Source organism: Pollicipes pollicipes, unplaced genomic scaffold (genome assembly GCF_011947565.3).
Source record: "Pollicipes pollicipes isolate AB1234 unplaced genomic scaffold, Ppol_2.1 Scaffold_4219;HRSCAF=4965_pilon_pilon_pilon, whole genome shotgun sequence".
Taxonomy (NCBI): domain Eukaryota; kingdom Metazoa; phylum Arthropoda; class Thecostraca; order Pollicipedomorpha; family Pollicipedidae; genus Pollicipes; species Pollicipes pollicipes.
In genome coordinates this window covers 26,617,871-26,633,853 of record NW_023596448.1, presented here as the reverse complement: position 1 = coordinate 26,633,853, position 15,983 = coordinate 26,617,871, and the positions used below count along the sequence as shown (strand labels likewise).

The 15,983-nt window shown below is 51.3% G+C and overlaps 1 protein-coding gene across 1 annotated transcript in view; it reads left to right on the top strand.

Annotated features, from left to right (window-relative positions):
• Nucleotides 1-15,983, top strand: part of LOC119095080 (uncharacterized) — a 43,115-nt gene that overhangs the window by 21,402 nt on the left and 5,730 nt on the right. The window contains exon 8 of the mRNA XM_037217973.1: nt 11,120-11,242. Within this exon, the coding sequence (XP_037073868.1) occupies nt 11,120-11,242 (123 nt within the window). The remainder of the gene's footprint in view (nt 1-11,119; nt 11,243-15,983) is intronic.

Here is a 15,983-nt window from a genome sequence, read left to right as displayed (position 1 = left end):
TACCGGAGCCGATGGAGCACGGAGCCGGATCTGCCTGCGCCGTCGACAGGTACAACATGTGCAGTGGTAGAGAGCCTCGTTGGGTCGCGAGACCGAGCTACAGCTTTAATTCTGTGCAAGACGTGCTGAAATGTTGCATTGTGGGCCGTGAAAAGATATGCATTTGTTATCCGATGCCGACGGGTTTAAAAAAAAAATCGGTGTAAGTCCTGGCTGGTTTGCTTGTCAATCTATATGTGATGTGTCAAAACTTTGAGGCCAACACAAAAAAGACGGGCAATTTGCTAGACGTCCGCACCGTACAAAATTTCGTCATTGTTAGCCGCCCAATGGACAGAGCACTGCGATCCCGGCACCAGGAGCCCTTGCGAGAATCAATCCTCTGTTTAACATCCCTCCAGGCTATTCCAGCCCTCCGGTCTTGCCCCCCCCCCCCCCTCTCCCCCCCCCCCCGCCCCCTCCGCCCCCCGCCGCCGGGAGCGGCGCCGACCGTGTCACCCGGCGTTCGATTAAACAATGGCCCGCGGCTGCGCCCGGGGCCAATTACACCCGGCGGCTGGCGGTAATACGGGCGGCATTAGCCCCACCCGCCTAGCACGTGTTGACGCGAGGTGGCCCGCGTCTCTATTTACGACCTCACCCCGCACCCCTCCCCCCCCCCCGCCGCGCGCGCTGCCGCCTCCGCCGCCCCCGCCGCCGCCGCCGCCGCCGTCAGAAATCATTCTGGAGTCTCGGCCGTAAACAGTTGTCCGGCAGTGGTGATATCTCAGCCCGGGCCGACCGGCTTGCCCGGTGGGGGTCGGCGGACATGGACCCAGCGCCGGCGGGCGGTCGCCCAGATCGGTCATAATTTTTTAATTGACAGAAAGAACGGGCCGGAATCGACGCACGGCCATTTGCATAGCTCCGGTTAATGGGCGTGGGTTAATAAGTCGGCTCGTGTGCGTGGCTGCGGGCCCGTTTAATGAGGCGGGGAGGGGAGTCATCTCAACGCACAATTAGGCCGCGGAGAAAGCGCCCGACGCCGTCGAACGGGGCGCGGCGCGTTCTCGGCTCGTCGGGGGATGCGTCGGACGAGGTCACGGGGAGGTCAGCTGTCCAGCGCGGGTGTCCCTTGTGGGAGGGGGCATGACGGTGGGACGGTCATTGGTCAGCTGCTTGACCCCTCTCTCTCCCCATTCGCTTAAAACACCTGCTAGGAGCACACTACGGGCAAGGTCCGCGGGTCGCTGCTTTTTGCTCAAGAAAGATTGCTCGACGCGCGTCGCCGTGCACTCCATTGCAAAGCGGCGGTGGCCGCAGCGGTCATATGATCCCCGCGTGCCCCAGCGCCAGTCGGGCAGCTACACGAGTTTCCCAAGCGGAAGTTCAGTGCCCTCCCAACTGAGAAGTTTCGTTTGGTCCACTCACAGGGGGGCTGATGGGTGATCCTGGTGAAGCGCTTCGCTCGGATGCCCGTTGAGCGCCAGTGTGATTTTCCGCCAGGCAAGCGCAGCAGACGTCTGCCGTCCTCTGCCAGCCTTCGTGCAAAGGTGGAGCAGCGAGACTGGTGCGTGCTGTCGGGAATTCAAACTCGAGGAATGAGTGGGAAACTACTTGACGCGCCCGGGTACGCTGGGTCGGTTTATTCCGCCTGCTCGTATTAGCTGATGGTTTCTCGCTTAATGGGCTGTTCTTCTGCAGTGTATCGGTGCTTTGGATGGAATCCGGTGAGATTATGGACCGCCTGACACCCTTTCCGTCATGTGCAGGGACCCGCCAGTCAGCTGCTGGCCAGCTGTTTCGCCTGATCATCTGGAGCAGTTGGTCTGGTGATTTGTGGCGAGCATCGCTAATGACAACCACTCTGTGGCTCTTTATTTGGTGACTTAGACTGGGTGCCACAGACTTTTCCCTCACATTTTTACATATTGTGTATGCATGAATATTTCGCCATGGGGAAAACTACGGTAGCCATTGGTATAAAAGTGCCTGTACACCGGGCCCGAGGTGTAGAGTTGCCTCAAAAGTGGGCATTTTGTCTCACTTCATATCTAGAGCATAATCGTAGCAGCAGCATAACTTACCTTTAATTGGATGTTTATGGTGGTATATATTCATGGGTGCCTAATCAATTTCGGCTGCAGACAAAAACCTTCGTGGACAAAGGCGCCTGGTGCTAACATTTGTTAACCTATAGTTTCCTGTCTTTTATTGAGCCTGCCGGGGCACATTTCCTTGTAAGCTGTAATACAACTTGCGCAATTAATGAATGCAAATGTGTATGTTTATGCCGCTTGTCCGCGGCGTGTTTTCATATCATAAAACCCTGAGCAGAGAGTCAGAAGTAGGCAGCGGCGCAGCCCTCTCCTGGGAGCGCCCTATCTTGTTTCTCTAAGGATAGCTTGTTTTCTTTGAGTGCCGTAGATGAGCCAAGGCAGAAAGTTAAAAATCAACGCAATGAGCTCTCACTGAGCCCCAAAAGGAATTTGGCTGCACCCCTGACAGCAGGTTTTTAAAAAATGTGAGCCAGATGTGCCGTCATATGAAATGAAAATTTGATTTATAGCTCGATGATGACAGAACACACAACATATTTGTTCATGCTTCAAATATATTTGTGCATGCTTTTGCAATTATCCATGTGCACCACCTCAAGGTCTGCATATCCCATGTAGCGCTGCTGGTTGGCAGATGCAAACTACTTGGCCAGCAGTCACTGAGTCTTGATCGGGCATACGTGCGTAAATGTGGTGGTGTGTCCGGACTGGCATATAGGTGTCCGGACTTGCATATAGTGCCCCACTGCAGGCACCAACTGCGTTAGTGAAACAAGCCCAAGCGAACAAACTGCGTCTTAAAAGCGCACGTGACCTGATATGCGAAAACAATTGAGCTGCGTTCGTCTTAAGCACGAGGCGGCGCACGCCTGTCGCGTGTGTTGCCCCGTTCACATCACATGGCCCAACGAGAGTGAACCATGGTTGGCTTCGGAGAACGTACGGCGAGGCGGCGCACGCCTGTCACGTGTGTTGCCCCCTTCACATTACATGACCCAACGACAGTGGACCATGGTTGGCTTCGTAGAACGTCACGGCAATAGTGACAAAAAAACCACGGTCTGCACAAACAACATGTTTTGGAGCGTTAACCTGGATTTAAGGCGTTACGTATAATTATTTCCGAAGAACCGTATTCCGGTGATTTCGGAAAGGCTAAGCATCGGGAAACACCAGTTGGTTAATGCCATGCCTACCAGTAGCTGGTGCTGCTTAGATGGACTGACTCACATAAATTTTTCAGTTCGATTGTGGAGATTTGTGGCTTACTGTGGGAATGATTAATTCAGAATCTTCCTTTTCTGCAGCGTTTTACGCCGCTAGTATTCTGTACAGCTAGCCTCCTCGCGATTCCCGTGGAAGGAGGCTACCAGACAGGAGTGCTTTCACTACGGCAGCGTTTAGTGCACAGCGCGAAAAGCGAAACAAAGCGCAAAAGGACAACATTTTGGGTGTGTGGAACATGAGGGTTGAAAATAGGGCCAGAGCCAAGGGAGTAGGGTCTGCACACTCCCCTTCCCTTCAGGTCAGCATTCGTCCTTTATTCACCACAGATGACTTCTGACACAAAGCTAAGAACCGCCGTGACGCGCTCTCACCGACCCCCTCCCCCTCTCAAGGAAACTCCTGCCTGCGCCCCTGGTTGAAGAGCATTCTGCGAAATTTGAATAGATTGTTCATCTAAGAAAATAACAGTATTTTTGAGGATCAATGTATTTCACTTTGTCGCCGAAACCGAGAAACCGCGAAATTAACGCAGTGTAACGAGCCCATACCTCATTTGTTAGCAACGCAATCACGGCGGCAGGGAACTACAAATTCCCTTGGCCACAGCAATAACCAACATGCCCGTTCAACATACGTGGCCAAACCACCATCCGGCAATATTCTCACGGACCGCAGGTCCCCGGACCGCGATTCTGCGGATTTTTCTCCAGCGGAACACTTGTGTAGTCGTTCTTGGCACCGTTGCACCGAACGTGGCGCAGCGTCGTCAGCCAGCCGGCGCGAGCGTGCGAGAAATCGGTCCGCAGAACAAACAGCCGGTCAGAGGGACGGCTGTGGCCGTTGGTGCGGTCGTTGGCCGAAGGAAAGCGGAGTAAGCGGGCTGAGAGGCCACGTTTCCCACAGTTAGAGCATTTGTTTCATTTTTTGTCAAGTTGGCGTTTATCTTGTAAAAGAATTGACCAGAAGCGGGCATGCCCGTGGGCCACCAAGCTTCATCGCGTGGCGCCCGGTGCTGGATTGGCAGGGCGAGTGGACGGCTGACTGTAGCCTCAGTCACCGACGTCAGCGCCCCCCCCCCCCCCCCCTTCTCCTTCGCGGCCAGTGATGCCATTGTCGGCATGGTATCGCTAATTCTGCGGCAGAACGAGTCTTCTTCAAGGAGCTGCTTTGCTTACGGATGCTTTTTGCGAATAGGGCGCTCAAATTCCTAATTTGGGTAGCCAGCTCAGGCAGTTCTCGCAAACTTTGCCGAAGTAAGAATTGGTAACGTGATGCTGGGAGGGAGCAGAATTAACACTTGGGGTCTTTTTACAGGATCCATCTTAAGCACTCGCAAGTTCTGGAACAGCTCCGTGACACGCAAGCGCCGTCTTTTCTGCCATAACAGCTCTTGATTTAGCTGTGATTTGCTACGATATGTTTGGCATGTTTACAAATTCCGCGATCAGCGATATTAACGTTTTTCCATGTTTTCCAAACAGGAGTTCTTATAAGGTTCCTAAGGTTGCCGTAGGTGTTTCCACGCATTCCGTGATAAGAATCTCGGTAGGCACCTTGGAGTCTCAAACATTGCATTTTCACGCGATCTGATCATGCAATGGAAACAACCTTGCTGACCAAACTTGACACTAAACGCAATTGCGTTGTGTGAAAATGATTACCGTGCATTCCATCCACGGACACCCAAACTTTGCAAAGGTATTAAAGCTTGCAGCAGGTGAGTATTCACAAGCGCTCTGACTAAATCACTACCCAACGTTTACGCTGATACTTCCATGAAAGAGTTGCAGCAACTCCCAGGCGATACTTTCCTGGGAGTTCCTTTGTGGCGCAGCAACGTAGCTGGTGGGATCCGGGAGCAGGGAATAACTCTGGCACATGTTCCATTGGCGCCATTTTAAAAGTGTATAATTGTCACGGATTGTGTAACCTGCCATTTCCCGAATCATTGACTTCCCCACTTTCAAACACCTCCACCGCGCCTCCGAGCTGGCAACACCGGCGGACCAATCTCAACACCATCTGCACCAGGCCCTAGTGTCCGCGCCGCCGCGCCCAGCGGCGCGGCGCCGGCGAAGGCCGCGGGCCGGCCGCCTCTCCTGCAACGTCGAGGGGCTGCGTGCCGCCAGCACGCGCCCGACAGCAGTTCGGCCCTCTCTCGCGTGATCGGACCTCGGCTTTAACGTCGCGTGGTGGCGGCGGATCGCGGCCGCACTGATCTGTCGCAGCCCCGGCCTTCCTGGAAGGTCAGACAGACGTAGTGATCCGCAGCGTAGTCGCCGACAGGTTCTCGTCACAATGCAGTGAAGATGTCGCGTTGGGGTTCAATGACTTCGGAACGGGTTGGCTGGGATTTGGCTGGGCAGGCAGATGTCGCGGCGCAGTTTGTAGGCATGTTCGACACAGGTCTCAGAGAGCGCGCGCGAGCGCCTTTTCATGCGGTCTGCTCGCTGGGGTTGACGGCTGCAGCATGTGCTTCAGCAGGCATGCGTGCAGGCATGCCGCTTGCGGAAGTTCACGAGCATGCGCGTGAATAGATGAGCGTGCAGATCTGTGCATTATTCCACTAGCTATTTGCGGCGACTTTTGAGATGAAACTAAGCGTTGCAGTCACTGCATGTGTGCTGATGCCCGTGAAAGCTATCGAAATGCTTACATATGTATGAAACATACATTTTTAAAGCTTTCGCGGACATCTGCTGGAAGGCCAAGTTGAATGGACTCCTCTTCTTCTTCAGGGGCTATCCATAGCACTGTTCTGCAGCGAATATGTGGCATTAGTTACTGTTGATATAAATATCGCATGGGCCACTTAGCGATGCCATGAGCAATTCATTTTCATGAAATTAAAGTTAGAAAAAGTCTGTCACGGCATAACAAAAACATGATTTGATTTCAAATTCAGCGTCGGTGATGAGTTTTGTGGAAGCTAGCCGGTCGGCCTGAACGGCCAGTCAATTCACCGCAAAACTTGGGGCGATTTGGCGCTGATCACGCCTGGCGACATTTATAGCATGCGCCAAAGCCGGAGTCGCCAACATTCCGCTGTATTCGAAGGCTTCAAATAGCGTGTTTCTGTCCAAGTGAGATGTAAAACGCTTGCATTGGAAGTCTTGCACAATTAGTCTAGTCAATGACACCCCTGAAAAAGGTTTTGGTGCAGTTAGATAAAACCAAAAAAGCTCCCGTTACACAAATATGCCTAAAGATTCGGATGACCAAGGGCTGCGAAGGACTTCCTCAGGCTCATGTTCATTTGAAATGTAAAGAGCTAAGTTTTTGAATAAGTAATGTGAGAAACTACATAACAATCGAACTGCTCACGCGCATTCGGAAACGTACGTGAACAGTCAGCTATCGGCAGAAAATCAGCACTTGGCGAAGAGTCAGAACGTAATAACAAAATGTGCGCAGCTTGTTGGGTCGAAACGCTTTGTGCACCAACGGGTGCTGACGTTACGACCAGTTAAACCGTGATTCATCGGCGGGGAACTGGGACAGTTCCCTATCGTTGACTCACAGCCATCAGCACCCGGTGCCCGTAAGGTCGCACCACGCTGACCACGTCTTCGATGCGAAGCGTCGTGATGCAGTGCATGACGGAAGAGAACTGAAGAGTAGTTGGGCGGTCAAATTTACGCGCTCCGTAAGAAAAGAAACTACCAACGACACATCTTATCAAGTCGGTATGGCAGAGAATGGTGTGTTCCACAGCAGTTCCATGCGAGGAGCGGAGCACTTGATTGAAACTAAAGTTTTCCCAGTTTGTCAGAGCACACGCTTCGCACGTCCCTGCGATCTGGAAGCCCCAGCATGCTAGAGGCACGCGACAAGCGGCATAAGATAGCTCGTGTCCAGTCGCCCCCGCTCAGCGTCGCTGATTACGAGTGACCTCTGGTGAAGTCATGCCGGTGACACCTCGTGTGCCTGGATTTCCACCCTGTGGTGTGAAGAACTAAGTGTGCTGTGTCAGCAGAGCAGCGGCAACGCTAGATATCACCTGTTAAACTACATCAAATCCCGGTTAATATGATGTCACGTATGCTATTCCATGAAGGCAAATGGTTGTACCCGTGCAGAATTAAGTATTTATTTGACGCAGTTGACACAGGCTGATCTTGAACAGCCTGGCCTATTTCTATTCTATACAATTGCATCTGTAACAGGATACCACAAATCAATATGGGAGAGTAGTTTTAAGGCATACTCCACGAGAAGGTTGATAATTTTGGTTTACCGGGCACACCGACCACCCACGACCGCAGCGTCACGTTCAACGACAAATGTACGCCATCGGAGTCTGCACCAGGAATGCTGTCAAAATGTCCACAACAGAAGGGTCGTCACCCTTTAACTATGGGGTCCTACAATTTTTTTTACATTTAAAAACAACTTAAGGGCTTATGGGCCGTAAATCTCGGCGCCATGCACAAAATAGCTCTGAAGTTATTCAAAGAAATCTTAGCGAGGAGGCTTCTGTTGCCCCTTTCGCCGACCGAGTGTAAAAAGACGGAACGCCTTGATGAGTGCGCTGATAATTATGCAAAGTATTCGGGAATATCTCGCAAATATCATTGCATCACCAGGAAAATTGCACCACGATGGAAGTTTTAAAGTAAAGAGCTTAGTAAAACAGAAAGTATATAATCAAAGTGTAGTAGAAGCTTAAAACAACACGGCCTGTGACAACTTCAGACTTACGCATTGTACTCACAAGGAATGTCTTGGAAATGTTTTGGGACAACCTCTTCAGCGAATGCTGAGAAGGAGCACGGGTGTTCTCGATTGCGTCGGTGGTGCGGCTGATCCACGCAGTGCCAGCGGCTGGCAGAAAAATAAATAGATAATGGGGTGATGCGTAATAGAAGTTATCTCGATTCGATTATCGAATTTTCCTCAGTAACGCTCTTGGCCAGTCTTAAAATGCTGTTCAGCATGACGTCATCTGCTTGTCAATGCTGGCCGACAGCACCTTACTATTGTCCCATGCTTGAACACCTCGCGGATGCCGTGCTTTCAAAACCACAAGTCTGAAATTCATGCCGATGTTCTACTCCACATTCCATCAAGTTACAACACATGTGGTATGTTGCGTATTCTTCTTGAGAACACTGATAGCGCAAGTTTGGAAGCGGTCTTGTTTACTATGCCCTTGAAGCAAAGCATCATTACTTATTCAACGGCAGATGATGCGATGTTGCATCCAAATAAGCGTAAAGTCAGTGCCAGATTTGGCAGGGGTCGCGTAACAAACTCCGCATATGATTATAGCCGCCCAAGACATATAGCAATCAAGCCAACAGCAAAATTTGAGCTTTTCAATACTTTCGGGGGAAATTGGCATGTTAGCCGTTTGAATCCGCCACGGCGTGCCAACAAACATAGCAGGAGTAAGACTGTGGGTCGGTTTTTTCTTGGACTGTGGTAATGGTAGCAACGATTGATGACTGCGTGGCCATATCCCATTTCCGTGGCCGTAACGGACCAAAACAGCAATCAAAGGCACACTCAAACACGTGGACAGTCTGGCAAAATGCATTGGTTTGACTGATGTACCTGTGCCGTATTTCATTGAGGTCATTTGGGAATTTAACATTTGCTTGGTATACGTAGGTACCCGGCAAAAATGACTATCGGGCCGAGGCTACATGTCGGATAAGGAATAGCACTCTGACAGTCGAATGCACCCTTTTCCTGTACATGATGCATAATAGCACCGTCATAAAAGAAACGCACGTAAAAATTTGCGCGTGACCTTTGGACAGCCCGTTTTGGTTGTTTTCCTCCCCGGTGTGAATCTTTTCTGTTATGCTGCCGATCTTTTCCTGAACACTCGCAATCAGCATGGTCGATAGTGCTCATTGCGGTGTTGTACAACCACCGTTAGAATCCAAAACTAAGGCCCAGGCGGGGGTGAATACTTTGGTTCGCTGCGTCGCTGGTATCTTTGGAGATCTTTCATGGAAATGTGCTCGGTGACGACGCATTGCGGGAGCATATTTCCTTGTTGTGCTTCACGCTGAGCTCTTAAAATGCACCAACACCGCCTGTACGTGGCAACGGAGGCTCCGCGTTTTAAATTCGTTCGGCCGCATGCCAGCAAGCTTGTTCCTGAGCTTCTACCAAGAGCAGACGAAAGAAACACGTGCAGGTGAAGGTAGACCCTTTGTGTGTGCAGTTTGTTAGAGGGCCTTGCATGCCTGCGACAGATACTTTCTAGAAGGATTGTCAGCCTGTCGGGCATTCCTCTTTCCCAAATGAATATCTTCAATTCGTTTACTTTTGGTGTGGCCATCTGTACTGCAACTAAGCCCCCGCAGAGCACCTGCGTTGAAAAGGCCCTACAAGCATGCGGCAGTTATGTAAACCATCCTCAGATGCCTGCTGTCCAAGCTTCAAAATATCAGCTGCGTTTTGTCTATTCCTAGCATTCCTCACAACCGGCGTTTTATTTTCCTGTTATCAGATGTGTACTTCTGCTCTGTTTATTCTCTCTTACCCGATGCACCCTCAAAGTTTCTGCACGCCGAGGGCAGAGAACTGACCCTCCCGGGTGTAGGAAGTAACAGCACACGATATTCAACGCTCATGATATCTAGCATGTAACAATGCGGCAATAGTGGCGTGATGCCTTCTTAAACGCCGAAAAGAAACGAAGGCAGCACGTGCTCTCGGGCTCTGATCATATCGACAAGAAGCGTGCAGATTTGAGCAAAAACGGGACAGCATGCACTTGACGCGGTTGAAGAATTAAGCTGTGCAACGCGATTTGTGGACCGGAGCGGAAAAGCTGTTTAGTGCTGTTTTAAGAGGAATTTCGTGCTCAAAATCGTAGAGATTTAATGAGTTTCTTGTTGACAAACACATATGTGCATATGTGGTATGTCAGGGTCATCAGGGCCCAAGTCATCTCAGTGATACGTTTCTTTAGAGCCAGTGTTATTTCAGGTCTTGGGAAGAACTAAGAGACTGAGTGGGTTATCTAAAAGGCAAATAGCTAAATGGTACATTTTGATGCAAATACTGGAAAGGAAAGCGGCTTTGCGCATGTTTTCCGTGTGCTATGATAGGCAAGCCATTGATTCTGAGAAGCCGGCCATATTGAGTACCAAAGTTTAAAATGTGATTATTTTCCCTCGTTCATTTAGACTGAAGATGAAGAGGCGCCAGACGGCTGGCAGGCATCCCACATGCGCCTGTACAGCGCGCAAACGCCAATACCCTGAATGTTCGGCAAACTTCGTCGTCGGTTTCTGGCCGTTCTTCTCCGCATATTCCATGGAGGCATCGGACTGTTTCTGCCGTCACCACTGCTCCTGCCCTCGACAGCCGATCACCACCGCCAACTGGCCAAGCTGCCTCGAACGGCACCGCCTCCACCTTCTCCTGAGAGTCGACCACTGCCCCCCGCACCGTTTAGCCAGCGTCACTCCTTCGTCTGTCGTCTAGTTGACCTGAGCTGCTCTGAGCGTGTTTGACGTCTGACGTCTGAGCTTTGCTCTGACCTTCGCCCCCCCTCGTCTGTCGTCTAGTTGACCCTCCCCTGCAGTCGCCCATTGTGGTCAGGTGCTCTGAGCGTGTCTGACGTCTGACGTCTGAGCTTTGCTCTGACCTTCGCCCCCCTCGTCTGTCGTCTAGTTGACCCTCCCCCGCAGTCGCCCATTGTGGTCAGGTGCTCTGAGCGTGTCTGACGTCTGACGTCTGAGCTTTGCTCTGACCTTCGCCTCCCTCGTCTGTCGTCTAGTTGACCCTCCCCCGCAGTCGCTCATCGTGGTCAGGTGCTCTGAACGTGTCTGACGTCTGACGTCTGAGCTTTGTTCTGACCTTCGCCTCCCTCGTCTTCCCCACCGCAGGCGTACGTTCCGGAGAGTAACCAGTGCCGCCAGCTCATGTCGGCCCTCACCGAGGAGGACCTCCAGTTCTTCCACGACGCGGCCAAGGGGGAGGTGCTCCGCTACGACAAGAACCGACCCCAGGTCAGAGTTCATGGACACTCGCTGAGAGGCACGGATGGAAGAGGACTTTACGGCTTGGATAGGGCAATGGACACTACATGCGATAGGTAACAGGCTCGGCTGGGTACAGATTTTCGGAAAAATGTGGGTTTGGGTACGGTGAAAAATGTTAGAGATCTATGATCTTTACTTCAATGGTACGCAGTGTTACTCGGAAAAGTGTGGGTTTGGGTACGGTGAAAAATGTTCCAGATCTATGATCTTTACTTCAAGAAATGGCACGCAGTGTTACTGCTTACCCCTCTGTTGGCCATGAATAGTTCTCTCCCTCTCAAAAGGTAAGCTTTGTTGCGAACCAGAAATTCTTCCATGATTCAGAGCCGCAGTGCTAGACAAGTGCAAGCGGGTGGGTACCGGGTGGGAGCGACTGATTCAGGATAGATGGGGTCGGGTATGAGCACATTCCCATGGGTATCTGGCGCATGGGGTAAAAGGACATCTTACCCGTAAAGTCCTTTACTGGAAAATCGTGGTGAGACATCAAGGAACATCCCGTGAAGGCGTAAGCCATTTTAGCCGAGAGCATGCCAGACACTGGAAGTCCAAAGTGAGGTGTGCGGGGTCAGTAACCCCCCCTTCCACCCTCTACAGACTCGGCACAAGAAGGTCTTTGGATCGCGTGGGAGACTGAATCACCGCCGCTGGCATTCGTGGAGAAACTGAACTTTAAGCGGGTTTACTTGCGGTGACGTTGGCGAGGTACGACCGAGCACGACAGTGCCCCTACGTGTTTGCGGGTGGGGGTGGGGGCGGTGGTGCGTGCTAAAGAAGTGGACGGATCTTATTGGAAAGTGCATTCTAGTAACGGGGAGATCATCCTGGCAAACCGACAGGCAGGCTGAGCCGCGCTAGACCAGCTGCGTCAGATCGAGAGGGGGGAGGGGTGGGGGCGGTCGGTCTAGGGTTTGATGGCCTGTCAAAGGCCTCATGTCTCGGGTTTGATGGCCTCTCAAGGGCCTCATGTCTCGGGTGTGATGGCCTGTCAAAGGCCTCATGTCTCGGGTATGATGGCCTGTCAAAGGCCTCATGTCTCGGGTTTGATGGCCTGCCAAAGGCCGCATGTCTCGGGTGTGATGGCCTGTCAAAGGCCTCATGTCTCGGGTTTGATGGCCTGTCAAAGGCCTCATGTATCGGGTTTGATGGTCTGTCAAAGGCCTTATGTCTCGGGTTTGATGGTCTGTCAAAGGCCTCATGTCTCGGGTTTGATGGTCTGTCAAAGGCCTCGTGTCTCGGGTTTGATGGCCTGTCAAGGGCCTCATGTCTCGGGTTTGATGGCCTGTCAAAAGCCATATGTCTCGAGTTTAATGGCCTGCCAAGGGTTTCAAGTGAGCTGCTTTGTCCCTAGCCGTGCAATGCACGTGTAGCCGAGTAACAGCCAGCGCTCTCCTCTCCTTTTAGGGGGAGATCGGCACGTGGCCTGAGCTAAATCTCTTCCTTCGGCCTTCTCAGAGGCTTTGATGAACAGACCTTTTATTTTATTCGTATCGTGATTCCTGCACGGGTGGAGCTTGGGCTGGAGTGGTAAAGATCAGCAGCAAAGACGGAAGTGGTATTTTCGTCGTGTCTGCCTGACGTAAGCGCGATGTCGGCGGGGAGGCCCTCAGTTTGCATCAGTGCCAGTGTGCTCAGAAGCTGCCGGAATTCATCCAACCTTGAAGGCTCCGACCGCCCTTCCGAGCTGGGTGTGGCTTTGTTTGTGATTTTAGTGAATGCGTTGCCTTTGCGGGTGTATTGTGACTGAAGTTTGGCCAGTTTCAATTATCCTAGTTTTTATGTGTTCACTATTGTTTTATGTTTGCAGCCGGGGGGTGTTTTGCAGCTGATCGTGGAGTCCGAGCATTTGTGAGGTGTTGTGTGACTGGTAGGCAATATGCACGCTAAGGAAACTAGCACAGTGGACCCCGTGCCCAGCGAACTACCTGGCTTAACAGCTTAATTTGGACAAGCTCATGACTTGATGCTTTCAGCGACCAGGTCCTATTCAGCGTTGGCCTTGGCTTCTAGATTTGGCGTGCAACTGGTATATCGAGACATTTGTTCCACCTTACATTTCAAAGGTATGGGTTAAGATGCACCGTATTTGCACGTTTAAAACAGCCGTATATCAAGACACATCATACGATCGCATTATGGGGTCTGCCGATAGACAGAAGACTTGCTAGAGATCTTGATGCAGATGCGGGTGGGTTCTGGATAGCTTACCCTCCGAATTAAGTGGACCGAGATGAATTTAATACAAGATGTACCGATACCAAGTCAGGCTATCTGTGCGGCACATCCGAAGCAAACGATGCGGGGACAGAGCCAAGGGGCCGGAGAGGCCGTTAGCCATACTCCCTCCATTTGTCGCGACAGGGTTACTTTAGTCACGTGACGGCGCTTAGGAGTGTTCCTCTTAAAAAAGGATTTTGGCCCTCTTCTTCTAGAGACTTTTCTCCGCCCTTGGGGAATGATGCCACCGCTTTCTGCCGTTAAGGCCGTGGTGACGGCTATCGCGAACAAGCTGCCGTTTCGTGCCCGCGTTTGTGTGGAAAGTTGCGGTCTCCATCAGCTTTGGCGACGCGTGGGACCCCCTTATCTCCATCTTACGCTCGGCGGTGAGTGGCGTGTTGGCGCGAGGTGGCTGAATGACTGGGATGACTGTGGTTAGATGGGTCTCGTCTTGCATCATTATCGGAAATTGTGACGGCCCACCGAGCGAAAACCGTTTTCGTCATGCATTCACAAATTTGGAAGCGGCGTTGCTCTTGTGCTGGAGAGTCCAGGCCATACGGCACGTTAGTGAAAAACTTTGCGAAAGGCAGTCTAGATTCAACATGCGTGCAGTACATTTCACGGCTGCAAAAACCGTGAGATGGCTATTTTCATCTATCATATGTTTACAGTCGGCTGTATAACCATTTACGATATTGGATTTCCCGTTTTTATGTCACTGCGCGACGCTAGTGGTGAGCGCATGGTCCCAAACATCGGTACGTAATCGGGGGTTGGGTTGTAAATTATCAGTCGTCTTCCCAGTCTAAACATGCTGCCAAAAATTTCAGCGACCATCAAGCCGTAACCCCGGATTATTTATTTTTCTTCGACAGCTCTGTATGTTAAGCCTTGCCGCGCAACGCTCGACAGTCCATGCACAGGTGTCTAGACATCGAAACATCTAGCAGCCGCATGCGCAGCAGCCGTGGGTCGTCACGCCGCCCTCCTGCTACCGCACGTTGCCACCGCCTCCACCTCTGCCCTCGCCGCGCCCTGCTGCTAGTTATGTCTCTGCTCGGAGCGGTAATGACATGTGCGCGGCGTGTGGTATGCGGGGGTGACTCCCCCTCCCTCCCCGGTGACCCCCATTGACGCAGGCCGCTGAAGCCAGCGCCGTAGCGCGGTGGGTCTGCGCCGTAGTGTATGGTAAGCGGAGAGCCAGGCCAGATGACCTGCCGTTAGCTGCTGGCCACCGCATGGCCAGCTGGTTTGTCCCGCTTCACGACGGCGCGCCAGGTGTCGTTCTACCAACTGCGCTTCATTCCTTTTATCCGGAAAAGGAATGAAGCCTGCACAGCCGGTTGTAGGTCTGCCTTGACAAGCTTGAGTGACGCCACTACATTAAACGGAGCGTATGTGCTTTTGAAATGCCGGGAGAATGTAGTGTTTATCTGAAAATCACTAAATAATTCATCGACATGGAGCTTCGTCGGTTTTCCGTGAATGGGGCTAAACCGACTTTTCAGCCAAGGCTGTTGGCCAAGGGTATAATACCAGATCATATTCCCCATCACTTGTATCGCCATCCCGTACGATTAAGATGTCCGACCACTTCTTACTTATAGAATGTAGCTAAAAGTTTCCAATATCTGATTCAGCTGACAGCGCTTATCGTGAACAAATATAACCCTGCGACATTGTTTTCAGCGTATGATCCATTTTCAGCTGGGCTTGTTCAGCCTTGATGCCAAAATCCTCACGTTTCAGATAAATCCACTGAGCCCAACAACGACATTGGCTATACTTATGCATTTAGTTAATCGTGTTCCCGTGCAGAAATGCTGCTGTCTTTGGTGTTTCGGGGTCAGCTACGGTATGGAGCCGTGCAATGCGATGACAGCCTGGCTGGCCACAGTGTTGAGCAGCCGTAGTTAAGTTCGTTGTTGCCGGATACAATGCAGTCAGCGCATCACGGTAAAAGATGGTTTACATCAACTTGCATAGCGGGTCGGACTAAATAAATGTTCTGTGCTTTTAGAGAAACGTGATTTCAAACATCAATCGAACTGTTAAATAATTGCGGAATGCGATTCATGTACCACAAGTAGGATTACCGTATATAAGAAAAACCCGCGGGTAGCAGGTCGACTATGATCCTTGTGAATGAACAATTCCAATAATGAGTTGTTGCTTAGTATCAGTCTATTCTTCCTTCTAAAACATCACAAAAGACCACTGTGGAAAGATGTCGAGATGGCTCATTACTTTACTGTTCGTAACGAACCCACTAGTGAATGGTTATTGGTGGGGCACGGGTGACTATGCGCACATAAAACCGGTCAACCAAATTTATTGGTTACACCCGTAGCCGGTCACCCGAGATGTATCGTTGAAATTCATGGGATAATACCGTCTCCCGACTATTCAAACTATAAAAAACCTGCGCGCCTCTGTAGGCTATAATCTATTGGTAAATTTTGATCGCGCAATTGTGCTTCGTACAATC